Source organism: Phaseolus vulgaris, chromosome 6, assembly GCF_000499845.2.
Source record: "Phaseolus vulgaris cultivar G19833 chromosome 6, P. vulgaris v2.0, whole genome shotgun sequence".
Lineage (NCBI taxonomy): Eukaryota > Viridiplantae > Streptophyta > Magnoliopsida > Fabales > Fabaceae > Phaseolus > Phaseolus vulgaris.
The window spans coordinates 20,072,582-20,098,960 of record NC_023754.2 but is presented as its reverse complement, the minus strand read 5'-3'; the positions used below and the strand labels follow the sequence as shown (position 1 = coordinate 20,098,960).

The window sequence follows — 26,379 nt, the reverse complement described above, 5'->3', positions numbered from 1 at the left end:
TTGAATTGAATCCAATTGTGGATTTTCTGTCACTAATACATGTACTCTTTTTTCTTTTAAGTTTTGTTTGACAAGTTGTTTCAAGTTTTCGATGAGAATTTTAATTTGAGTAATGTCTTAAAAAATTCAGAATTTATCAGAAAACTAAAACTCAAACATTTTAACATAACCTTAAGACAAAATGTCATTGTGTAAACATAGTACATAATAAATATCAAACACATCATGAATAAGTTCAGAACTTCCTTATTTACATTTATTTCGTTTCACATTCTTGGAAGCATTTGACAAGACATTATATATTTTAAATTTGTTACTATTACAATATTTTGCAAAATAGAATAATAAGTTAATTCCAAAAATCTAGTAATAAACTATTTTTTAAAATTGATATACGTAAATTTTAAAAAATCATTAATTAACATTGAATTTCATTATATCCTGACTAAATATTAGTTTTCAGTCGTTCCTTATTTCATGGAATTAGTTCAGAAAAAATTAAATTAATTCTCTATGAACTTATTAAATGTAAAAAGTGTAATATTCTGTACATGTTGTAAGCACGTGGATAAGATTCCCGTGGCACGAGTTTGTATTTCACACATTTGGACAAATTATGAGTTGAGAAAAGATAGATGCGGATAATCCAAATAATAATAATAATATGAATCAATCTTTTTGTCTTTTCAGTCAAATGATATGATTCATATTCTCATTAGATTAATAACAATAATTTGAAAATCATGAACAGAAAGTAGCTAGATTGTTTTCTTAATCAACTATGTTAATTAATATTGTTGCAGTGATTATTCTGTAGGAGAATCAGGAATTAGCAGAGAGAGTAAAGAGAGTTGAGAGTAGCATAATCCAATTCAAGTTGGAGTTTGAGTAAAACAATTCACAAACAGCATGGCCGAAATCAAAGGTGAACACGGCCTTAATGTTTCCGAAGAGCTTCCTGTTTCAGACAAAAAGCTGCCTAAATCAAAGCGTGTTGCGTCGCTTGACATCTTTCGCGGTCTCACTGTTGCGGTACTTTTCTCTTCTTTCTAAATTTTGCAGTTCAGTTGTTTTTTAGTACTGTTATCATTCATATATGAGGTGAAAGCCTATGAAGATTGCTATGAAGATCAAAGTAATATGAAGAATGCTATGGGATTAGTCACTTGTTTCAATTACTTGGTTATTTATTATGTTTTTTCCATTCATGTTGTTAGATATAAGGTAGATTATATAGTTTGGGTTGTGTTCCTACAAAGCTAGGACTCTGCAGAACACTTCTTCTTGTTACAATCTTCTCATCTTTTCGGTCTCTCGGTTAGGCTTAGGATCTCCTTTGATCTGAACACGATGAGGGGAGTATCTGTGAAGACACTCTGACGATCAAGTCAGTTCGAGATACAAGAAGAGTATGGAGTGAATAGTTACCTTGAATATTGTGTCTCTCCTGCTATTTATACTGTTTTAGATGGACTCTGACTGTTATGGGTTTGTTTTAGGGTCCAATTGAAGGCTCAATTGTGCTTAAGTTGGTTTATTTATGTCTAATTACGTGTTTAGTTGTACCTCTTGTCAGCTAGTCGGCTTTTCGGTATGAAGTTTATTTATACTGTTGAATTTGGTATGAAGTTCATTTATATGGGTTGTTGTTGATAGTGTGAATTAAGAATATCTCCAATGTGTTTATTTATTCCCCATCTTATTCTATAATAGAAAACATGTTAGAAAGAATGTTACAAAAAGAGTACGTTATTAACACTTATTTTTAGTCAATATCAGCGCGTCCTTGCATCTGATTAGGTGTTTAGATCGTTGTTTTTCCTTAGTTCAGTGTTGTCAAGTCTCGCTTTAACATGTTCTGATGCTATGTGATGTAGTTGATGATCTTGGTTGATGATGCCGGAGGGCAATGGCCAATGATTGGCCATGCGCCATGGAATGGCTGCAACCTTGCTGATTTTGTCATGCCTTTCTTTTTGTTCATTGTGGGGATGGCCATTCCTCTGGCTCTCAAGGTTAGCCGCGAATGAGAAAATAGGTTGCTATGAATGCTTCAAGAATTAGTTTCTATGTTCCTTTCATTTCTTCTTTTTGGTTCAAACCAACCCTTTTATTTCTTGATGCTTCCATTTGATGTTCAGAGAATACCAAATAGACTTCTTGCTGTAAAAAAGGTTCTGGTTAGAACACTCAAACTCCTCTTCTGGGGATTGCTCTTGCAAGGTTAGTTTTTCTCATGCATTTCCTTTTACCCTCCTTTTCCAAATATATCAGCATAGCTAAAGAGTTCCCCTGTTCAAAAGGGGGTGAGAAAGGAATCAAGAACTTTGTATTTGATATTGCATACACTTTGCTGAGCATTACTCCCTGCTGAAATATATTCGGTCTTGTGAAAGTTATTCTTCTATAATGTGCAATAATAATTGAACCTAGATTTCATTTTAGCAAATCTAGTTCTGGTAATAGTCTTAGACATCTTTCGTTGGGTGAAAACGAAACACCCATGGCTTGTTCTGATATGATGGATGACCTCAATGATGAAGGTGGTTTCTCTCATGCTCCGGACAATCTAACATATGGTGTTGACATGAAATACATAAGGTGGTGTGGCATTCTTCAGGTGATTTTGATTTTTTTTTTTCCAGCTCATTTTGATTAGATTATATTTTAGCTGATAGTCTGAGTACAAAAAGAATGATACTTGTGTATGAACCCATTCTAGAGAATTGCTCTAGCATATTTGGTTGTGGCACTGGTGGAAATATTTTCAAGAAGTGCTCAAGCTAGTGACCCAGAACCCACCCAACTCTCAATATTCAAGTTGTACTATTGGCATTGGTTAGTCTCTCAAAGTATGGTTCTGGTTAATTGCTAATATGATATGATTTTGAACATTCTTTTTATTAAAATCTCAGGCTGGTGTTGGCTTGCATACTTGCTGTTTACTTGGCTTTACTTTATGGAATGTATGTTCCAGACTGGCAATTCACTGTCCATAACCCAGACAGCATATACAATGGGACAACTTTAACAGTAAGCTTCCCGTTGGTTGTCTCTTTACACTCATGAAGTGGGGATACAAATCAAACGCTATTGATACTCTCTCTATACACAAAACACATGAAGTGGGAATATCTATAAAGTAGTATTTGGTTTTCAATCCTGGTGATGATCTCGCTTGAGCTCATATGTTAAATACCTCAGTGGACTGTATTCTGGTTTTTGCATTAAATGATTTTTTTTTTCATTGTTGCTAGTTTTCAACACAGTTAAAGTTTTCTTTCGGTCAAGCTTTAGCAATTTCTATGCTAGAAATTATGCAGAAAATGACTTGTGACCGTATTTCTAAATTTTTCTTTACTCTGGCTAATTTATTTTCTCTGTCAAATTTAGGTGACCTGTGGTGTGAGGGGGAAACTCGATCCCCCGTGCAATGTTGTGGGATATATTGACCGAGAGGTGCTAGGAATGAATCACATGTATAAGCGTCCAGCGTGGAGAAGATCTGAAGTGTGTTGCTATTTTCTCCCGTACATTATTTTCTACCTTAAATTTGAAAGATTTGCTTTGTGGCTGTAGGAATTTTCAAACACCAATTGTCTTTTGGGTGCTGCAGGCTTGCACCGAGAAATCCCCATATGAAGGACCTTTTAAAAGAAGTGCACCTTCATGGTGTTATTCTCCTTTTGAGCCAGAAGGAATTTTAAGGTCTGTATATGGTCTTCTTCAAACCTCTTAGTGTATGTTTGATTAACAGATTTCAATCAGTTCTTGACCACGTTGGCTTTGTTTTATTTGAAATAGATGCTATCATTATATGTGATCAAATAATTGAAAATGTCACTCACATTGTTAGTAAGAAAGAGTTGAGGACTCCCATATTCACTCTTCCTTTGTTCAACTTCAACAGCTTGGTTAGAGCAAGCCACTTAATTTTTTCTCACAATTTTGAAATTCACAGACCCTTTTGAGGACTGTGTAAGATTATGAATTCACCTTTGTATGTGTAACTTATTCTGCGGATCATAATAGCAAAGTAGGTGTAACTGCAGCTCAATATCTGCTATTCTCTCCGCAATCATTGGATTGCATTTTGGACATGTACTCGTACACTTACAGGTGAAGCCTTTCACTCGAAGTAAGCAGTGCTTGAAAATTACAATCCTTTAACCTACTATGCTTACTTCTTCACTTTTGTGACTTTAGGATCACTCTTCTAGGTTGAAGCACTGGCTTCTCCTTGGCTTAGCACTCCTTGCTTCAGGACTTATTCTTCACTTCACTCATGGTGTGTGAACTCTTAACTCAGTGTTGACTGGAACTTACCATGTAACCATTAGTCTATCCTCTGATGTCGCCCCCTCCCCTTCCATTTGTTGCAGCAATTCCTTTGAATAAACAATTGTACACACTAAGCTATGTTTGTGTAACATCTGGAGCAGCAGCATTAGTTTTTTCAGCCTTCTACATTATGGTATTTTTTTTCGTAATACTAGAAATTGTGCTTTTCTTTCTATCAAGGTCTTCTAGTTTGTTTTTCAGTTCAGGTTTACCCCTGTGATTGTTGTTCCACATTTCTCATCTGGACGGATTTAGAATTGTCATTGCAGGTTGATATTTGGGGTTTGACATTCTTGTTCTTGCCTTTGAAATGGATTGGTATGAATGCCATGCTTGTTTATGTGATGGCAGCTGAAGGAATCTTCGCAGGATTCATCAATGGGTGGTACTACGATGACCCTCATAATACACTGGTAAATTCATCTCCTCTGATTTTCTATATACACCTTGCTCCTGCACTTCAGTTCAACATCCTTAAGATGACCCTCTTCATCTCTATTAGTTAAACATCAATATCCCCTTTATTAGCTATTTTTACTAATCTGGTGGTAAATGAAACAAGTAAAAACTTTAAAAATTACTAAGGATAAATCGTATCACTTTCACACAACTTAATTAAAGTTATGCCACATTAGTATGTTCAAAGTCATGTCACTTTGACATGCACTACTTACCTATTTCGTTATTTTTTCAAAATTTTCTATTTTAGTAACTAAGTGGTAAAATTTCACCTGATATAAAATATTACTCCATTAATTTGATATTTTTTGTCATTTTCATTCTTATATACGAATCTAACGAAGGTGTAATTTTTTTCAACAGACTTATTGGATACAAAAGCATGTCTTCATTAATGTTTGGCATTCGAAGAGAGTAGGAATCCTGTTGTATGTTATCTTTGCGGAGATCCTATTCTGGGCCATTGTTGCAGGCATTTTGCACCGATTCGGCATATATTGGAAGCTTTGAATTTCTTCTTTTTTATTCAAAATCTGTTGCTATTATTATTATTTTACTGGTTATCCTTGTAATTGAAACTAGTTGTTGTTATTGATACAGTAATTCCACTAAAAATTGTATATGACAAACTATTGTGATAAAACTCAAGTGCAGTGATGGCATTTTTTGAACTTTTAAGTTGTTTCAATTAGTGAGGGTGGATTCCTTTGGAATTTGAACCTCTACTTTTCCTCTTTTAGTTCTAAGACCTTTGTAAAATTATATATTTAAGCACTGGTTTGATATCCCTTCTTTGTACAAGGCAAAACTTCAAAGTAGATAAGTTGAAAGAAATCGTTACTATTTAATTAAGATTGTTTCTTATCTTTGGTAGTGCTTTCACTTTTCTTCTGGATCCTTAAAAAAACATAGTGCATTTGGAGTTAGTTAGAAAAAACCTTAATATAACTTATTTCTTATAAACTATGTTTTCTTCACTGCAGACAAACTTTCTTCCTGTTATTGGGCTTGTTTACCCTGACGTTAAAACCTTGTTATCTGGTTTGTGTAAACAAAGATAGTTACTTAATCTTGGATAATCTGTCTTCTTAGTATGATTCCCATGTTAAGGCCATGGAAGTTGATGAAAAGTCAATGTAGGCCTACAATGACTTTGACAGTATAGGGAAAAGGTGCACTATAAATTATAATTACTAGCAATTTATCAATGCACTCTTTCTTCTTTCTTATCTACAGTTCCATAACAATTTTTATGTGATCAATAACTTGGTTGACAGTGCCTATGTGATTAATATCTTGGTTTTTGCAAACAAATCCAAGAATTAGTTGCTTTAATATCTTATTTTGCTTTAGTAATGTCTACTTTTCATCTTTAGTACTCCCCTCTCTTGTATTCATCAGTCTTTGTATAAACTCGTTGAACTTGTTAATATTATTAAACACATTACCTTAATCTTGCAGCTTCAATGAGTACAAGTCCATTTTCACCATCACTTAATTGGCTATAGTTGTTGACACAAACTTAGTTTCCAATAAATTTCATAAGTTCCTTGGAGAGGTTTCTTTCAGCACAGTCACTTGATTCGAGGAGCTAATGCCAATCTAATTGTGTTCATTGTTTTTTTGCACTCCACTTTGAATCTGTCATATCACTAGCTCTTCTAAAGCACAATCTACTGAAGTTCAAGCAAAGAAGAAAGAGGCCTGAATAATTATGCAAAGGCTATGCATATGCACTAACACCATGAAAACACAAACATTGTTGTCTGAATGTTGTTTACATAAATTGATCTTACTTGAATCAATGATACATCAAATGAATAAAAAAAAAATAGATTTTGCTACAAATATTAATGTATCATTAATGCATTTAGTGTAATACGTTCACAAATGTATAAAAACATTAATTTTACTTACATAGTATTACACATTCTTGTCTAGAAAATAAGTTGTTAGAAGAACAATTTTTAAAACATAGTTTAAAAATCTATCTATCCATGTAAGTAAATAAACTTGAGAAGAAAAATAAGGCTGGGCAGTCAATTTTTTTTAGTTAAAACATATTATTATATATAATATACTCAAATTTAAATTATTTCTATTGTTAAAATAAGTAATTGAACAAATAGAATATATATATATATATATATATATATATTAATGTTACGCTAAAAAATGATAATATATAAATATATCATAATTTTGATTTAAAAATTGTTATATTGTTTATATGCATTGTATAATATTAATAAATTGAAAATGTAAAATCACTTAATTTTATTTTTGATATTTACATATAATAAATATGATATTAAGTATTATTAAGAAGCCAATTTTAATCTATTAAATATGATATTTATTAATATAATGTGTTTTCAAATTTAATAAAAGCAAAATATATATATATATATTTATTTATTTATTGTACTGAGCAGGAATGCTCGGGACCTTGGTCCAAACATTTTCTATGGTCAGCTCGACTTTGGGTCCAAAAGGCGGATTATGGGTTTGACTCAGTTTTAATGGTAAATTCGATAAAGAATAATTAAATAACAAAGAAAGATTAAGTTTGGTCACATATTATTATAATGCAAACGTTAGTTAAATATATATATATATATATATATATATAAAAGACTCTTAGTTGAATATATATTAATGAATATATAAGTTATTAATTAAATATATTAATGAATATATAAGTTATTAATTAAATATATTAATGAATATATACATTATTAATTGAATATATATGTTAATAAAGTAAGTTGTTAATTAAGTAACAAGCACCTGTAAATAAATGTGCAGGAGATTCTCTAATGTTGTTATTACCGTGAGTAAAGGTGCTTGTAGACCGAATATCTTTATGTTAGATATGCTTTCAGTTGATATTATATTTTGGTGTGTGAAAGTTGTTAAAGGGATAACTGTAAAAGGAACTTGAAACCCTCGAAAAAAGATACGTTGTTTTTAAATACTCAATACTGAAATCGATTACTTATTTGGTATGTTCTCACTGACTTGATCGTCGGGATATGATAAACAGGTAGACTCCCCTCTATCTCAACTGATCGTTGTTCTAATACACCAAGAAAAGACAGACCAAAAACGAAATTCTCCGTCCAGTCCAACCGAGATTAACCGACGAGAATATATATATATATATATGAAACTTAATTTTGTAATTCTCAATTTGTAATATACTTGTAGATTCATATGAAAAAATCACACACATATATTTGATTATTTTTAAAGTAATAATTTGTAAAGCATAGGAAAAAATATAAAAATTGATAAACACAAGCGGAATTAAAAAAAGTAGTTTTATGACACTTATTTAGCTGTTTTATTACCAGAATTGGTGTGTTGTTACCTGTTAATATTAAATGTGCAAATTACATCAAATTTGTATTTTAATTACATCAATATTCCTGTATTTAATAAATAAACTCAATTAATTACAATCTTTGATATGCATTTAATGTTTTTCAGTGATAACTTTATTTAAAAAAAGTTTAAAATGTATTTTTATCTCAAAAGCACAATTTACAATCAATCATATATAATAAATTAAAAATGAAATAAAAGCTTCAATTTATTTATTAAAAAAATATTTTATATTAAATTAAATTAATACAGCACACTAATACAATTTAAGCATTCTTAAAACGAATGATGTTTAAAATTATTTTTCATAAATTCTAATTATAATATCTAAATATGAAAGGGGGAAAAATCTCGATCATACTACCTTTAAAAACGAACTTAACTAGTGAAAAACACACGCGCAATCGTGCATATGTATCCACATTTTATTCTTTTACTTAATTTTCATGATGATAGAAATGTAACATACATATAGAAATAATTTTGGATGAATCAAAATTGAAAAGCAAAAAATGGAGTGGAGGGAGTGATTGAAAATGAAGATTATTTTATTTTATATTTGAGATTTGGTGTGAAAACTGGTAAGAGTATGCTCTCTTTGTTACCTTAAAATAAGGAAGTAAGGGAAGGGTGAGCAAGTCATATAAAAATTATACATTAATATTAATTTAAAAAATTAAAAAATAATTTTATTTTTTAAGTAATTCATATGAAATGACAAAATACTCTATTATATTAATAGAATGAGATATATTAAATAAAGGTAGAATCAGACAAAAAAAATTGTGAAAATTTTTTTGTATTTAAAATAATTATATATAGATATAGATTAAATATTTTTTGTGATCAAATTCTTGTGAAAAAATGAAAAAAAAAAGTACATTGGGTTTGTGTCATACTTTATTTGTCTTTACAATAATCTATAATCCAGCCACTGAAAACTAAAAATATGAATATGAATGAAAAAGTGTGTAGTATTAATTTAATTTTCTAAAAATGCAGAAATTAGAATATTAGTATATAGAAAGTAGAATTGGTGATTAAACGCGTGAGTAACGTAGAAAGAAAGAAATGGGAGGACGGGTTCAACCATAATTAAATGCAATCGGAAGAAAGAAAAGAAATGAATCAAAGTAGTTTTGTTTGGACAACAGTTTTAGGAGGTCCAACCACAACATCTAACGGTCCAAGATTAAGACACAAAAAGGAAAATAAAAAACAAAGACAAAGAGATTTTGCTTTGCTGCCATTCCAATCTCATTCCTCAAACTCCAAACCTTCTTCTTCTTCTTTTTTTGGCTTCTTCTTCTTCGTCTTCTTCTTCTCCTTTCTCTACTCAACCAAATCAAAAAGAGACTTCGGAATTTAGATCTCACCTATTTAACTACCGTGCTTCCCAATACGTGTAACGTTCCCTTCTGTCTCCCAATTTGTGCGTGGTATGCGATTCGCGTTACAGTGACGTGATGCCATCTTAGGGTTTTTCAATTTGCGATGGGTCTTGATAACGATAACCTTGATGGAGACACGAACAAGTCCTACGGTTCAGTGCCTTGTTCGATTTGCCTTGAGGCTGTTACCGATAGCGGTGATAGATCCTGGGCCAAGCTTCAATGCGGACATCAATTTCATCTCGGTATGTGCTACGTGGATTGCGATTTTTTTTAATTATTTTTTATTTGACGCTGTTGGAATTGTTGGATTGGAGTTTGGAGGATCGAGATCTGAGTTCTTTTTCTGTCGGATGATTGGATTGAGGAATGATTAATTTTTGGTGATGATGTACTCGCAATTGTGTTGACGGTGCTATTGGATTGGCCTGCTTTTGTGTGTATGATGATTTAGGAGATGTTATCATGGTCTTTGATGGGGTGGTGGTATTTTTTTATGTGGTTGTGTAGAATAGCTTGATGGTGCTTGCTTGAGTCAGCTGTGGTGGATTGAATTCAATATCTGAACATAGGTTCCTCTGTTGACTGTGATAAATAAGAGCGTGGGAGAGGGAGAAAGTGCTTTGTGTTTTATTATTTTTTTGAAAAGGGTAAAGGGAGCGTGTAGGTGGTGGAACTTTCCTCTTATATTTATCATTAATACTGTGTTTCTCTGGTTGAAATAGACTAACTCTCTGAATAGTTGTTTTATGAATGTATACGGATAAGAATATGCCTCAAATTTCATCAATTTTGTTAAATTGACTGAAGCTAACTCTTTTAGAAGACATTCAATACTCCTCAACTTGGTTGCATAGTCGTCTGAATTAGGCCTAACTAAATTATGTGTATTCCATTAGTATTATTACAAGTTATCATATAAAACATTGCTAATTATCTGTTCGAAAAAATCAATAGATTGGTTTTGATGAGCTGGGAAAATCTTAATGGTACATCAAAGTGTCTTCCCTCTGACTTGAACCAATGGCCTATACATAAAACACCCTCACCCCAACCGGCTGTTCTTTACAGAAAAGTTAGATGCACGTATTTCTTTTAATGCAATATTGCTTGGTTTCATGTTTTACTAGACTCAATTTTATAACAAGCTGATTGGAGCATCTGCACGGCATCATGGCCTATTGCTATACTTATTATATTATTTTTATTGTCCAGATTGCATTGGCTCAGCCTTCAATGTAAAGGGGGCAATGCAGTGCCCCAATTGTCGTAAGATTGAAAAAGGTCAGTGGCTTTATGCTAATGGTGGCCGATCATATCCAGAATTTAGCATGGACGAATGGACCCATGATGAGGATCTATACGATGTTAGCTACTCGGAAATGGTAATAGAAAACTGCAAGTGACCTTATAATTGTTTCTGCTGTTTTGTTTCTCTTTTACAGCATATGTATGTGTTTGCTGCATTAGCTCATTTTACAATGAGCCTTAAATTTAATCCTGCAAACTCAGTCCGTTGCTATATGTGAATTTGACCTGGGCATGACAAGTATCAGTCTTAAATGTTTGTTGTATTAATCAGTGCTACCTACTGAGTACTTCTGTCCAATTGAAAGACGTGATCTTAGAGGGGCATTAATCGCATACAATCCTAACCTGTATCTACATCTGATATTCTACCGACTCTGAGTAACTTAAGTTGCAGACTAATCTTAAGTAAAACTAGCTTATTTATTTTTAATCATATGTAAGATTATGAAACTGCGAACATGTAATTTTCTGGATTTTTTCAAAAAGGATTTACCAGATAATGTTGTAGTAGGATATTGTATGAGAGTACACATGAGAAGAGAAGGAAAAACTACTTTATAGATTGAAGAAAAAATTGAACAATGTGTGCATTTCCACTTAAAAATTAAAATATAATATTTCAATGCCTTTGACTTGCTTTGAATTTTAACCCCCACTCCTGCTTTTTTTTTTGCCTTCATTTCTATGCTTTTGCCGCACTTCCAAATCCCTACTGGTCCATTATTGCTTCCATGCATAGTTCTAGCTGATATCCCTTATATATATATATATATATAGTGTGTGTGTGTGTGTGTGTAATTATTTGATTCCTTTCAATTTGTATGCAGATAGATACATTCCATTTAACATGTTAACTAAACTTTAGTTCTAAATGCTTTCTGCAGTCCTTTGGAGTTCACTGGTGCCCTTTTGGAAACTTGACTCGACTTCCTTCATCTTTCGAGTAAGCTTATAGTAATACACTTGAATATGCATGCTGAATAATCTGTGTTCAAATTCCCATTGATGATATTCCTTTGTTTTTTTAAGAGCCTTGCCCTGATAAACATGCATATGGATTTTTGTGAAGGCTGTTTTGGTATTTCAGTGTTATTGATAACATTGATTTGTTTTTAAGTACCACACATGTTATGATGTGCTAACAATGATGTGCTTAGCTTGGAACCAAATTAGGTTAATAAAGTTAAATCTGAAATGTGGTTAAAGTATCGAAGCCATCTGAATTCTTAAATTCGGATTATATTTTAGAATAAGAATTTTGAGAACTAAAAGGGGGATAAATGGATATCTTGAAAAAATAATTCAGAATTCGAAGAGAGTGGTAGTCTCACTAGAACTTGAAAAGGTAGTTTCTATCCATAAAGTCTTTGTATTCAGTACGACTTGATTATACGTAAAGATAATTCTTTATGAAACAGTTGCATATAGGAATTCTTGATAAAAAGATATTTCAAGTTGAATTCTAGTATTCAAGTTGACATCACACTTCTCTTATCATTCAGTAGAACAAAAATCAGTCTCTGCGTGTATGAAATGAGGGTGGTTTTTGGCTTTATATTTCCCTGGCATTTTAACTGTTCTGTCATCTAAATTCTATAACAATAATAAAGGGTGCAACACCATTTACTGTACGCATTTTGTTAGCCTTGACTACTCTCCAAACCTCTCGCTGTTCTCTTTGAAACTTCCATGTGTTAAACTGTTTTTTTAGATAACCATGCCAATAGTGCAAAGTATTTACCGGCTTTGCTGATAACCAATATTTATGCATGACTAACTAACATTAGTGGAATCTCTTCTCCCAACAATGTTTTTGCATTCAGAAAGCTCAAATCCAAGACTTTTGTTTAAGGGAACTAAACCTAGTTTTCACTCAGAGCAACGATTTATTGGTACCCATATTAACTGTTAAAAAGATGTCAAAATTTAATATTTTTTCAATAAAAAAAAATGCAGACATACAAGCACTGTCAACATAAGATTGGTTTAGAAATTAGAATGTTACCTTGGGGTTTCAAAACTGATTTCTGTTCTATTACTATCGTGGAGCAAAATCATTATACTAACAGACATGTTGAAATGGAGGATTGGTTGTGATTGTAATAGAATTTGCGATTGCAGAGGATTTAGAGAAGCAGAATTTGGTGTTAATGCTGCCTCCTCCTAAAAAGAAGTCTTTTTCAATAAAATGGTAGCTCATATTCTGCTTTTTATTTTTCCAGGGAAGGAGATTTTTCATCAACTGCATGTAAGATCCTTTTTTTTTCCCTGAACACTAGCCTCCTTTTCATCAACTTTGCATTTGACAGAATTTGTTATCTCAACTTGAACTTTAAGATGCAGATCATGATATACTGGGACAACATGCTATATTTGCTGAACATACAGCTGTATCATCTTCTAGTCATCCTTGCCCATATATTGCCTACTTTGGACCAATACATCCCTCCACTTCCAACTCTGGTGGAACAGTTTCTGAAGCTTCTAATTTCAGCCACTGGAATGGTCCACCTGTACCTGGTGACATGCCAACCTCCTACACATTTCCTGCTGTTGATCTTCATTATCACAGTTGGGATCACAATTCCTCTCATTTTTCTTCTGCCAGCAGCCGTCTAGGCACCACAGATCAGATCTCAGTATCACCTGGTAGTCAAAGGCCAGCCAGGGGTGTTTCGGAGGTCCCTAGATCCGGATCTTTTATGCATCCATTCCTTGTTGGTCACAGGTAACCCGTTTATAGTTTGTGTACCTTACTAGGAGGCTTTAGTATTTGCGGAAGTTAGTATATTGCTTAAGCCTCAAATTCATAGGCTCGTATTGTTGTATTGCTGTCAACTACTTAAAGAAATTGGGTTAATTAAATTGATAGATTATAAATCGATGGAACTAGACATTTGATGCATCTGCGTGTAATTCTGTAGTTCTGCTGCTAGGTCTGGGAACTCTGTTGCATCTTCAATGATTCCTCCTTATCCTGGCAGCAATGCTCGGGCCCGTGATAGAGTTCAGGCTCTTCAAGCATACTATCAACCTCAACGACATCATAATTCTGCCTCAGTACGAACACCTGTTGCTTCTAGCACTCGAAGATCCAGTAGTCATAGTGGGTCAGTTCAATTACCACCAGTGGCCTCGTCACCGGACCAAAGTAGTGGCTTCGTTTATATCCCAGGTTCTGCAGCGCACAATTTTCAAGAAGAAACTCATCTACAAAGTCGCTTTCATGCTTGGGAAAGAGATCATTTGCCTTCACTGGCATTAAATCATGTTGGTAGAGATTCAAGTTGGAGAGCATACCACCAGAGTGCCAGTGTGTCAGACCCAAGTATCAGATCCAGCAGCTTTCGATTAAGGCATGAATCGGAAAGAATGCCTTCACAAAATCGGTGATATACTTTTTTTTATGTCAAATTACAGTTATTGTGGGAAATCAAATTTTAAGTTTGCTTGAGAAACGTTACATAATGCTTTAGCCTGGCTGGCATGTTATGACAGACTATATACTCTGGCTAGCCTTGGATTTCATGTTTCTGGCAGCCATGTGGCAGTGTGATGGACATTGGTCTCCTCTAGTTTCTCTGCCTAGGTGGGCATAAAATAATATCATAATTAGCTGGCAAAATTAGGTTTTGGAAGAAATACTGGTGCACTGTCATCTCAAGTGATGAATTAGTGAATGAGAACATTTGTGGTTGGATTTATTGCAGAGGATAAATTATTTTCTTCTGATATCGATGCTCATGCAAATGCTGTGTATCGAGAATATACTTAATCTTACCACTAAATGCCATGTTCATGTTGTGAAATCTTTTATGTTGGATGGGGTGATAGCCTATGTTAGATATGTAAAAAAGAGTGACGTCCTACTCTAGAAAGCCACTTTCGTCTTGGAATACACTCCTTGATTTACCTATCTTTTCTTTTTTTAATTTTATTCTTCCTATTTGACCATTTTTCAATTATAATTCTTATATTGATATTTCAAAATAATTTAAAAAATACAATATCTTATGTCTCAAAATGGCCTCTTGATAATGGTATTCACGAATCAGTTTAGATTGAGTTTCATCTCAAATTAAAATGTTTTTCATGAGGTTATGAATGTTTTAGAAAATTTTGGTTAGAGTTTTTTTTTTTTTTGTATCAGTTGGAATTTAACAGATGTTAAATTTTTTACAACTTGTTTAACTAATTTAAGTAGACTCTCCTTTAGGATTATAAGTATTTTGAAATTTTCAAAAATACGTATGAGGTTATCAAGATTTTATAACTACTGTCTGCTAAAATTATGTTTTCAGCTACAAAATAACCCAAAAAATAGTTTCAAATAGAATTAGTTTCAACTAATTTAATTGGTGTAGTTTATTCAACTTTTATATCAGACTTTACTTAATCTCTTCTCTTTTATTCATTTTGATTTTGTGACTTGGATCCATATATTAAACATGCAAATGCCTACCTTGAAAAATTGAAGTTAACTATTTTTTTGGTGCACGACTTTTCCACCCACTTTATACATTTTTTCTTGGGTAAAAACCCATAATTTAACAGATACAAGCTAATTCAAATTAATGAAAAAAAAAGGTTAGTGATTCATTATCATCCAAATCCGAATTTAACTGACATTCGCGCCGAAATGTTATATGCTATATACTTCTAAATCTAATAAAAACATAACGTTGCAAAAAAAAAACTATAAAATGGCAAATGAATAGTATTATCAAAACAAAATAATTATTAAAACTAAAAATACTAATAAAATAATGTCACAAAATTACATCTAATAATATAATGATTTTAAAAAAAAATAACAATAAAGAAACATTACAATCCAAGATGAAAACTTAAATATTTTGATAATAGAAAAAATCATAAATTATATTTATATATTGAAATTCAAAGTTAAATAGCGCTATTATTGTAACAAATACAAATAATCCCACTATAGTACTACCAAAATAATGCATAATCATAGAAATTGAAAATTAATAAAATGTTTATATAAAATATGAAATACTTGTAAAATAATACAAAGAAAATATTAATTATACTTAAATAAGGTTTTTATTCTAAAAACAATGAAAGTAATGTCAAAAAATCATACAACTAATGAATAATAGTGAAATTACGAAGCAATAATAACTTTTTAAAATAAGTAAATAATGTAATAATACTGTAATGAAACACTAGTAAAATTATTTTAGAAAAAAAAAATAGATGATATATATGAAATTGAGTTTTTTTGGTAAAAAAATAAATTTCTATATCATTATTTACATATTCATTAAGACATAAATCCATGTTGAAAATAAAGTAGTTAATAATAAAATTTCTCCATGTTGAGAGAAAATTTAAGATATAGGATAAAAGAAAAATAAAATATAGAGTGGAGAATTTCCAATTATTTTATTACACAAATTTTAAATAATGTTTTATTATATGGATAGGGGGAAAATTATACAATTAAAAAATGATAACTAATATTCGTTTAATTTAAATCTTTTTTCATATCTATTTTCGTTAAACCCAATATCATTCCTAAACTTTATTTGTTCAGTCTTATGTTGCGAGCTTTATTCAAGAAAAAAAAAAACATATATTTTTTTTTCATTATATAAAGTGTTAACTTAATTTTTTTTCATTTATAAATAAAGAACCCATGCAAATTATAGAGTATAATAATATGTGTTATGTAACTAAAGGTATAGCATATATGTATTATGTAAATAATAACATAATAAGCAGTTTCTAATATTAATTAAGAGGAGAAAAAACGAAAACCCTACATCAAACCAATATATAAGAAAGAAAAAAAAAACACAAAACGCGGCGTTTCATGTTAGAAGAAAACCTGAGGTTGTTTGCAGTTGAGGGATCCATCATATAAAACCTGAAATCCAAACCCTAAATATCCACCGCCGTTATCATCTCCTTCCGAATCCTAACCTCACCGCCGCATCTTCACGTCGCTCAAACGGTACTACTCTTTCTATCCTTTATGAACCGTCTTCTTCTTCGTCAATAACAAAGGCAAATTAGGGTTTTCACCGTATTTTATTCTATTTTCTAATTGCTTTAGATACTTGAAGGTTTTGTTTCATTTTTTATTTGATTAGCAAAAAACGATTGCCATTGAATTTCGATTGACATAATGTTAAGTCACATCGCATAAACATCTTCGTGTGGATGCAGAGGTGAGTATAATATAACAGAGGAGGAAAATGAGTCGAGGAAGTGCAGCCGGAGCTAAGGGGAAGAAGAAGGGGGCGACATTCACCATTGACTGTGCGAAGCCAGTGGAAGACAAGATCATGGACATTGCCTCTCTCGAGAAGTTTCTTCAAGAGAGGATCAAGGTTGGTGGCAAAGCTGGTGCTCTTGGTGACTCCGTTACTGTTGCCCGCGAGAAGACCAAGATCATTGTCACCTCTGACAGTAACTTTTCCAAACGGTAATGTTTTTTCATCGTATTACTGCACATAAAACTTGTGGCAATAGATTGCTTTTATAAGTATGATAGCAGAAAGTTTTATATAGATGTAAATGCCGGGGTTCTTTGATATTATGGATTGTTGCTGACAAATGCCATTGATGTGGCTACAATTATCGTCGTTTTTAATACTGCAAATATTTCATCACTGTGTTTGGATAAGCTTTTGGATTTAAGTACATAATTGATTTTCGCTTATGAGAGAAAGGAACTTAGTTCATTTTACCTTTTTCATAAGTGCCAATGCCAAAGTTCATCTAAGTCATTTGATTTCAAACTTTTTTTACATTTATTTTGATATCTGTGAATTAGGGTGTAAGTGTTTAATTGCTTGTATTGTGACAGGTATCTGAAGTACTTGACTAAGAAGTACTTGAAGAAACACAATGTGCGTGACTGGCTCCGAGTGATTGCTTCAAACAAGGATAGAAATATTTATGAACTGAGGTACTTCAACATTGCTGAAAATGAGGGCGAGGAAGAAGATTAGTTGTCTGATAACACCTTATCGTGTTGTTTACACTTTTCTTATAGCTAGCTTCCTTTTTGGCCAGGACTGCTTGATATGACAGTGCTTTGTTTTGATCAGTTGCAGTTTAACAATTTTGATCATTTAAGAATTTTTATGTTAGTTGGAACAGAGTTTGCATATTATTATGTGTTGTCTCAGTCTTTAATACGGTTGAATTGCATTATGTTTCGTTCCAGAATCTCATAAATTACCTTTTCCTATATCACCCCATTCCTCATTCTGCCCCCTATTGTTCATTCCCAAATTGTTTGCACTTGGTTGATTGCATGTTGATTGTTTGTCCATTGGCCACTAGCATTGGGGGAATTAATTTTCAGATTGCTTGGTTTGTAAATTTTCAGTGGATGCTGTGGGTATGATTGATTTTGGGGAAAATGATTTTTTTTATCATTCCTCCTGGATTGAGTTGGGTCTGGGTGAAACTCATTATACCATATTTTCACTTAAATAGTAATTTCACTTTATCAATCTATCTAATTTTATCTCTAGCTCACAGAATATCATACCTAAACACATCATTTTTCTGCATAATCAATTCTTTGAAAATCTATATAAGTGGGTTCAGAGTTTGAATTGTTAAAGGTAACTTACCTAACTTTTGGAGATTTTGCAGTGTGCAGTGGTTGGATAGAAATAGGAAGAGGAGATGGTGAGAAAAGTTAGTTTGTTATTGATGTCAAAAGGAAATTTAAAAAAATATATATATATAAAAGGTAAATTTACAAATGTTTTACCTTCTACTATTATTATATAAATATATAACAGTCTATTAAGTTTAATATATAATCTCTGTTATAAAATTTATAATTAATCATCTTATTTTTATTTATAATATAAAAATTATAATATTTTTTATTATAATATATATAAAGTGTTCTTTTATGTGTATAAAAAATTTAGATAATTTTGATCTTTTGACAATAGTATGTAAATTTTTGTAATTTTCTTAGCTTTTTTTCGATTAAGAGATAGACTCATTTTATTCCTCTTCCAGATGCAAACAAAAGTTTCACAAATCTTTATCTTTCTTTCTTTATATTTGAATGAATGCAAAAAAAAAAAGTCTTTGCTTTTCTATCCAAGTAAACAGAGTAGAAACAAAACCTAAAATTAATGGTGACCACTTTGAAAGTCTTTGTATATTTGTAAGATAATTTAATAATGAGTAGTTTTCAAGTTGCTTTGATCGACTGTGTCTCTGTCGGATAAGATAAGTTTATTTAAATTGCTGACTGCATATAATTTCTTCAATGGGGGGCCAATGAGTTCTGCCACAAAGGGTAGTTTTTCCTTAAATTGAGTAATTAATGAAGTCAAATAAATCAGTTTGTACTAGTTTTTATACTTTGAATATTTTGTCTCATTATCTGAACTTTCATATATTTTGCCTCATTATCTGAACTTTAGGATATTTTGCCTTATTATCTGAACTCTAATGTAGTTGCTTGATGATAGAATGTGATAAACATTTAAATAATGTTTTGTGTTCCAAACTTATCCCCCTCTTGAAAGTGTTATCTTGGATTTTTTATTTTATTTTATCGAATCAGGAGTCAGACATTAGAACAAGATTTGCTTCATTTGTGTAATTTACTAGTTTTTTTTTACTCTTTTTCAAAATGACATTAAGTTGAAATCTTATCCTAGACAAATAATTTCATTTTTTTATATCTCTTCATATTTTCACATTTTCTACAAGAGAAAGGAGTGTTGGTGAGAAAAAATAATTAAAAAAAATTCTAAGATTTGTTAAAAATGTTTTTTTTTATCTAGCTGTACTTCTTTTTACTCTTACTTTTTATCAGTCAAATTTAACTTATTATATTTTTTTGTTTATATTTATTCATCTAATTTGTACTTTCATTACCAAGTTTAACTGTTAATCCTGTATTGTAAAACTCAATTGGAGAAACAACTACAAATCCACCAGTTCAATTCTGAAATCTCTAATGTAATTTAAACTCTCTAATTATAAAAATATTTTTAAAATAGCTATTATAAAATTAATATTTATATTATATATAATAATTAATGGTCAATGAAATAAGTATTTTTTTTTATATTGTCACTGGACTTTAATTATATTCATAGAATAATTTTGAGCATTTGGTAAATCTTGTCTGAACAGATTTTTCAAGTGATTTAGACAGTGTTTTGTAGATATAATAAAATAATCTATATTTATGGAATAGATTAAATAAAATTTTATACAAACTTAGAATAACATTTGGAGGTTTAAAAAAAATTGTCTCTTAAGTTTCTGTGATCTTAAAAACCATAATAAATTTTTGAATAAAATTAACTAAGTAAAAACTTTTGTTTAGTATGTGTAGGGTAAACACTTACTATAACTTTGAATTTGGTAGTTCCCATTCTTTCTGTACAACCCAACTTGCATAACTTTTTCCACAACAAAACTTTGATATTTGTGCATTGCGTGTTCAAGACTTCAAATGACACTTCACAATAAAAACAAGTGTTAGTAGAGTACCACTTTTTAAAACATTAACATTCATTCCAAGTTTATAAACTATCATATTATCAATTTAAATAGATTTTAATTAATAAAATGAATACACAAATTTTTTTATAAATATTTTTGAAATAAAAGAATTAAAATATTAAAAATTAAATTAAATTCTTCATAAATTAAAATTAATTTATACAACAATTAATTTTTTTTTGAAATTATATAAATTATTTCATGGATAAACTAATTTCAATGTATACAAATATTAATATAAGTTTTCTTTGAAAAAATCTTATAAACTAGTGTTTACAATAGATAACATTAAATATTATTTAGTTTATAATATTCTTTCAAGTATTCATAGTATTAATAAGACACTCAAATTAATAGAATATATTATAATAATGCATTATTCTTAATAATACAATTTTATTTTTAACTTTTTATTTATAATTTAATTCTTCAATTGATATTTTTTTGTGGTATCTCACATTTGTGAGGTTTGTGAGGTTTGTATTCACTTATATATCATGAAATCAACACACACCTCTCACGCCGAGAATGACAACTCATAAGTAAGATAATATTATAGGTGATCTGACTTTAAACTTAACTCAACATTCACTTATATATTATAAAATTTTCTAAATTCTAATTGAGTTACGATCTTCAACACAAAAAATAATATTTCAACCTCTTTAAAAAAAAATTAAAAAATATTGAATACTGTACTATATTAGTAAAATGACATGATAGATTCCTCCATCTCTGTTTTTACAAAAAAATTTGTTGACACTATGAACACTAAATAATATATATCTGATATAGTTTACAATAATATTTTTAAATTAAAAAATAAAATAAAATAAATAAAATATTAATTTATTAAAAGGATGTTAGTATATCATCATCCTATTTTTTACACTTGTCTCTCTTATAATACATTAATTATTTTTTGTTAAAATATGTTTGCTTAAATATTTAGAACGAATGATATAAACTTCTCTTTTTAAATATGTAAAAAGTAATTATTTTTTAAAGCTAATAATCAAGAGGATGACAACAGGAATCATGTAAATATTTAAGATTGTCTTTAATCAAAATTTAATATTTAATTACATGGGTTACATGGGATGAGGAAAGATACTTTAAAACAGTCTATAAGTCATGTCCTACATTATACTCTTGTCAATTTTAAGAATCCATATTGAAAACAAAATCTAAATTTTTTTTTGAAGTGTCACTCAATCAATTGCTTTGAATTAATTATGTAAGAGTGGAAAAATGAGTTAGTGTTAAATGTTGTGTTTGGCAACATTTTGTGAATCTGCATGAACTAAAAAAAAATGTTTGTATCTGTTAGCAACATTGCTTGCTTCATAAGATTGCAGCACCACTGTCATGGATTGTCTCCCTCTTATCTTAGCTTCAATTTCCAACACAACAAGCACAACTAAAATGATCCAGCAACACCCACTCACCCCCACCTTTTAAGGCAATTTTCTACTTTCAGTGCTGCATGCATGCATGCTTTCTGCTTACACAACAGAGTTTGAGAAAACTATTTTTTTATTTATTTTGATCTTGTTTTTTACTGTCATAACATTCATTCCATTATGGTATTATATTATATTATACTAGCATTATACAAAACTCATCAACTCATATACGCCATCTCTATCTCCTGTGATCATTTACTTACACAAACAACTCCACTGTCACTCCAATCCAATCCCATCCCATCCCTCAACTTTTGCACAAGAATTAACTCTGCAGTTGAGGGTTGAGAAAAAATCGGAAACACCACAAGTACCACTCTATTGCATCACCAATTCGTCACACTGAGTCAATTCATACCATTCAAATTGCTTCAGTCAAAACTCAAAATTCAACAGCTCTCCCAGTCTCCTGCATTAATCACTCAAATTCACTAGCACTGAATTCTTAAAACAAATTACAAATTTATTAATTTAAAATTTCAACTCTGAACTGTGCAGTTTCACTCATTGACCTCTCTACTAAAGAGGGACCTGTTTAGCCTCTCATGACAAATCATACCAGATTATTATTATGCTATCAGTAATCTTTTTTTTTTGTTCTCAGTGTTAATTTCAAATGAATACTCTATCTTCTTAAGTGAATAAAAATTAAAAGCAATATGCATCACATTAAATGCATATACTTTTTGTTTAATGTCTATTCTTATTAATATTAAAAAGTTCAGTAAGAGAAAGTGGAATGATATATTCTATAAAAAAAAAGTGAGGTATCACACTATTCTTATACTTTTTGGGATCCTTTTCATATATATTTTCATCCTTTCCATATAAAATATTATTTTTTTACAAAAAAGTCTTTTTATATTCATTTTGTACAGTTGGAAATAAGTAGAATTTTTGTTTAAATAAACAAGGATAGACTAATCTGATAAATGACAAGGAGACTAAAATTAGGATTTGCTCCAACAGTTCTGTACATTATTAACTAGACAAAGTGCAAATGAGTATTGTTATTAATTTGGCTGAGGAAACACTGGCAGAGAATGATTTTAGAATAGATTTAACCATTTACTCTTCAACAGAGTAATCCATGTGATAAATAACAATCTAAGAAAATTGTAACTAAACAACATTAACAACAAATCATTTTTTTCCTACTGAACATTGTGCATGGAGTAATTCAGTGAATAATTTGAAAGGGAGGAAGAGAGAATAATGTACAGTTGAAAGAGATGGAAAACACTATTCTGAGTCTGAATTTGCCACCCCTTCTCAACTTCTTCTGTTTCTAACTATTCTGAAGTTTTTTGTGCACATTCCAATTGACCTGCAAAATACCAAACACATGAAAAACTCTGTGTATTTGAGGTAACACTCAATTCCTTTACTAATGGAAGTTCACTTATTATATGTTATTATATAGCCCTTGCCAAATGAATGAAATCACAGCAAAAAAATGTTTACATTGAAATTGAAATTTCATGCATGAGAGAAAAGAGAGGGGAAGACCATGCCTTGGCTCTGTAACTACCTAGGGTCATTTACCATCTTACCAAAACTGAATTGGACTGTGGTGATCTTAGAATGAAAGAAGAAATAAAATGATGGGAAAATCAAGCTGGAAAAGGAGAGCACGTGCAGAATCATTAGCTAGGGGAAGCTTGAGAGATGTTGCACGTGCCCTGCTTCTCCAGCAAGACGTAGCCACCAATGATGAGAACAGGAAATGAAGTTGCTAGGAATGGGTGGTGAGTAGTGAGTGACATGCCATGAAAAAGCTCATGCAATGGTGCACTTATATACCCTGAAGAAGAAGAGAAAGGAGAGTGAGTAAGAGAGTAATTAGTATATGTGTCAGTGTGGAAAAGAAATTAAGACGTTGAGTATTGAAGTGTACATTCTTTAAAGACCCAAATGAGCTAAAGAAGCAATATGAACTTCCCCACGTACTTTGCGTATGGTTTGGAATAAAAATAGAGGGGGGGCACTGAAGGACTGTGAAAATCTCCAATGTCCCTCTCTTCCCCTTCCAAATCCCCAACCATCCATTCATTCATTCATTCTTATTCACTTTCATTTTGGCTCATCTGTTCACAGTTTCTGCCTTCAAAATGTAGCAACATTTAATATCATCAATGACTTTTTATCATGATTTCAAATAAAATAAAAAAAAACAAGGCATTAATTTACTTGGGGACAGTTGCATGTTCTTGGTTGCATTGTTGGTGTGAGGAGATTGGGAAGTGATAACAGTCATGCTAGCATAGATTTGACCTTCAAATTTGACATGGCCCCAGTGAATCTTTATTCTCACATGTTCATCAATCGATTTTCTACTTATCACATTTACTCTCCACCACCTCCAGAAATCTTTTTCGAATGGCTAAAATATCATGAAATAACAAAAATATCAGATTAAAATCATTAAATACTCCAAATTTTGGTTAAAGCAATATTTTTTTAACTGATTCATGTAGTTGGTATTGCTCATCAATGAGCTGATTGAATAAAGAAGAACTGGGTATTGTTGCTTATGTAAGTGTCAGTTTTGTGGGGCACTTTTTGCAGCAGGGCCAATGCCAGTTCTGAAAGAAACATTGTTACTAACAAGAGAGGAGAAAAGTGAGTAAATTGGAGGAAATGTTATGAGAGTGAGTAAGAGATTAACTGTGTGGTCATACTTGTGTAACAAGAAAATGCAAAGTGAAGGAGAAAAGGGTTGTGTTGTGTTGTGTTGGTTAAGAATAACAACCATATTTATGATTGTTAGTGAAAAAATGGATGAAATGGAAGAAGAGTTAATTTTAGAAGTGATGTCAGAAGTTAAACAAAACGTGGAGATTAAGGCGGTGAAAAGAGAGAATGGTAGGTGGTAAAAAGGTGGGGAATAGCGGCGAAGGCATGCACAGAGACCAAATTGGCATAAACAGGAATGAGAGATTGCGTGTTGAATCATACATTTTCATTTTCAAAGGAAACCAACAAACAAACTATAATACATTCAACAACATAAACCTGGAGAACTTTGGGTAGGTTTCCAACCCAACACACACTCACATTGCTTTTTCATTTCTACAATTATTACAAACTCTTCATTTTTCATCGTAAACATTTCTTTTATAGAATAGGTTTAATTAATATAGGGTCTTTGAACTGTTTCCTATTTTTATTTAGATCTTCAAACTAAAAAAATCTTAATTAAATATTTGGTTTTGTAATTTTTTTAATTGCATTGTTATTTTTTTTAACCATCACAAATTGTAGGACGAAACCCATCGACTCACTCTTAATGTATTTGATTTATAAAATGTGAGTTGGGTTAATTGGCGCATAAGAAATACATGTTGATTTTATTGACCCGTACCGCGTTGAAGAATTTAATATATATATATATATATATATATATATATATATATATATATATATATTTTGAAATTTTATTAATCGTAAAAAAAAAATTGTTGTTAAACAATTAGAATATTATTTTGATTAGTTTTTGGAAAAATTTATACAACAACCATCCTAACTATGAAAACATGAGTTATAGGTAGAAAGGAGTCGATTCCTTGATTATATATTTTTTAAAAATTAAAATAAAATTTTAAGTTATCCAAATTATGCACAAATTAAAATAGTTAAATCATACCGTATTTTGTGGGGTATTCTTAAAATTTTTTTACAAAAATTAATAATTAGAATATTATTTTTACTTTAAGAATCTGGTAAGAAATTTAAATAATTGAAGAATCTATTCATTGGCTTAATTTCTAAAGCTGCGTTAGGAAGAAGTATTGAAGATTCGTTAAAAAACAAATATTATAATTTGACATTCTTCAACAACCTAATTTTATAATATAATATATATATATATATATATATATTAATATTTTGAGCTACTAATATATTATTTATATAATCATTTTAGACGTGTTTGGTATTCAGAATTTTGATTAAATTGAATGTAATGAGAAAATTTATTAGGTTTACGATTTTTTTTCAAGAAATTATGCCTAGAAGTAGTTTAAATGTAATTAAATTCTTTATTTGTTGTTTTCTTGTTTTTACGAGACAGTAATGAATAAACCTTGAAATTTGTAATCAGCTATAAAATGTAATTCAAAATATGGAATATTTAAAAATAGGTCAATTGGATATTTTGTTTATGCAAATATACATAATACAATACTTTTAGAAATAATGTTATATACAGTATGCAAATTTAGGTTTATCAAATTGAAATAATTTTCATGTACAACAAAATGGAAATAATTTTCAAATTTTAATATTATTTGATGAAAAAAGGTTGATTATTTCATTTGATTTGTTAAAGTATTTGTTCTTTCAGTTTTCATATTTTATTTACATTTGGATTACAAACTTACCTAGAAAACAAACTTATGTGTTTAATTATTATTTTTTTTTTCAAAAACATAAAGTCATTATTAGCTGTGATGTACAAATAAAGAATAAAACATCTTAAACAAAAACATATTTAT

The 26,379-nt window shown here is 30.6% G+C and overlaps 3 protein-coding genes across 9 annotated transcripts; all 3 read left to right on the top strand.

The window, feature by feature from the left end:
- Positions 1 to 599: 599 nt before the first annotated feature.
- LOC137831674 (uncharacterized) lies at positions 600 to 5,471 on the top strand. 6 transcript variants are annotated; one of them, XR_011084466.1, is made up of 14 exons: positions 627 to 1,032; positions 1,878 to 2,015; positions 2,142 to 2,223; positions 2,544 to 2,620; positions 2,723 to 2,838; positions 2,916 to 3,033; positions 3,394 to 3,510; positions 3,617 to 3,708; positions 4,053 to 4,119; positions 4,207 to 4,288; positions 4,383 to 4,474; positions 4,597 to 4,610; positions 4,693 to 4,754; positions 5,164 to 5,226. XR_011084466.1 is itself a non-coding variant. In XM_068639445.1 (14 exons), coding segments are annotated over exons 1-14 (1,230 nt in total). In that variant the 5' UTR covers positions 627 to 909; the 3' UTR covers positions 5,165 to 5,471. The 6 variants fall into 6 exon arrangements, 4 of the variants coding, with proteins under 4 accessions (XP_068495545.1, XP_068495546.1, XP_068495547.1 ...); XM_068639445.1 differs by having other exon boundaries at positions 4,548 to 4,610; positions 5,164 to 5,471; XM_068639444.1 differs by lacking the exon at positions 4,597 to 4,610 and having other exon boundaries at positions 600 to 1,032; positions 4,611 to 4,754; positions 5,164 to 5,471.
- Positions 5,472 to 9,246: 3,775 nt separating this feature from the next.
- LOC137831676 (E3 ubiquitin-protein ligase RFI2) lies at positions 9,247 to 14,698 on the top strand. 2 transcript variants are annotated; one of them, XM_068639448.1, is made up of 6 exons: positions 9,247 to 9,823; positions 10,794 to 10,963; positions 11,774 to 11,832; positions 13,112 to 13,137; positions 13,233 to 13,617; positions 13,814 to 14,698. In XM_068639448.1, exons 1-6 carry the CDS (start codon positions 9,682 to 9,684, stop codon positions 14,280 to 14,282), a joined length of 1,251 nt encoding a protein of 416 aa, XP_068495549.1. In that variant the 5' UTR covers positions 9,247 to 9,681; the 3' UTR covers positions 14,283 to 14,698. The 2 variants fall into 2 exon arrangements, with proteins under 2 accessions (XP_068495549.1, XP_068495548.1); XM_068639447.1 differs by having other exon boundaries at positions 9,313 to 9,823; positions 13,227 to 13,617.
- Positions 14,699 to 16,715: 2,017 nt separating this feature from the next.
- LOC137831668 (large ribosomal subunit protein eL22z) lies at positions 16,716 to 18,114 on the top strand. The gene is made up of 3 exons (XM_068639434.1): positions 16,716 to 16,869; positions 17,085 to 17,343; positions 17,728 to 18,114. The coding sequence occupies exons 2-3, from the start codon at positions 17,114 to 17,116 to the stop codon at positions 17,870 to 17,872; spliced, it is 375 nt and encodes a 124-aa protein (XP_068495535.1). The 5' UTR covers positions 16,716 to 16,869; positions 17,085 to 17,113; the 3' UTR covers positions 17,873 to 18,114.
- The last annotated feature ends 8,265 nt before the right edge of the window (positions 18,115 to 26,379 follow it).

Coding starts and splice junctions, on each gene's coding strand:
- LOC137831674 (XM_068639443.1), top strand. CDS start 910: ATGGCCGAAATCAAAGGTGAACACGGCCTTAATGTTTCCGAAGAGCTT. Junction 3,709..4,052: donor GAGCCAGAAGGAATTTTAAG/GTCTGTATATGG, acceptor GTGTAACTGCAG/CTCAATATCTGCTATTCTCT. Junction 4,755..5,163: donor ATGACCCTCATAATACACTG/GTAAATTCATCT, acceptor TTTTTTCAACAG/ACTTATTGGATACAAAAGCA.
- LOC137831676 (XM_068639447.1), top strand. CDS start 9,682: ATGGGTCTTGATAACGATAACCTTGATGGAGACACGAACAAGTCCTAC. Junction 9,824..10,793: donor CGGACATCAATTTCATCTCG/GTATGTGCTACG, acceptor TTTATTGTCCAG/ATTGCATTGGCTCAGCCTTC. Junction 10,964..11,773: donor ATGTTAGCTACTCGGAAATG/GTAATAGAAAAC, acceptor TGCTTTCTGCAG/TCCTTTGGAGTTCACTGGTG.
- LOC137831668 (XM_068639434.1), top strand. CDS start 17,114: ATGAGTCGAGGAAGTGCAGCCGGAGCTAAGGGGAAGAAGAAGGGGGCG. Junction 17,344..17,727: donor GACAGTAACTTTTCCAAACG/GTAATGTTTTTT, acceptor GTATTGTGACAG/GTATCTGAAGTACTTGACTA.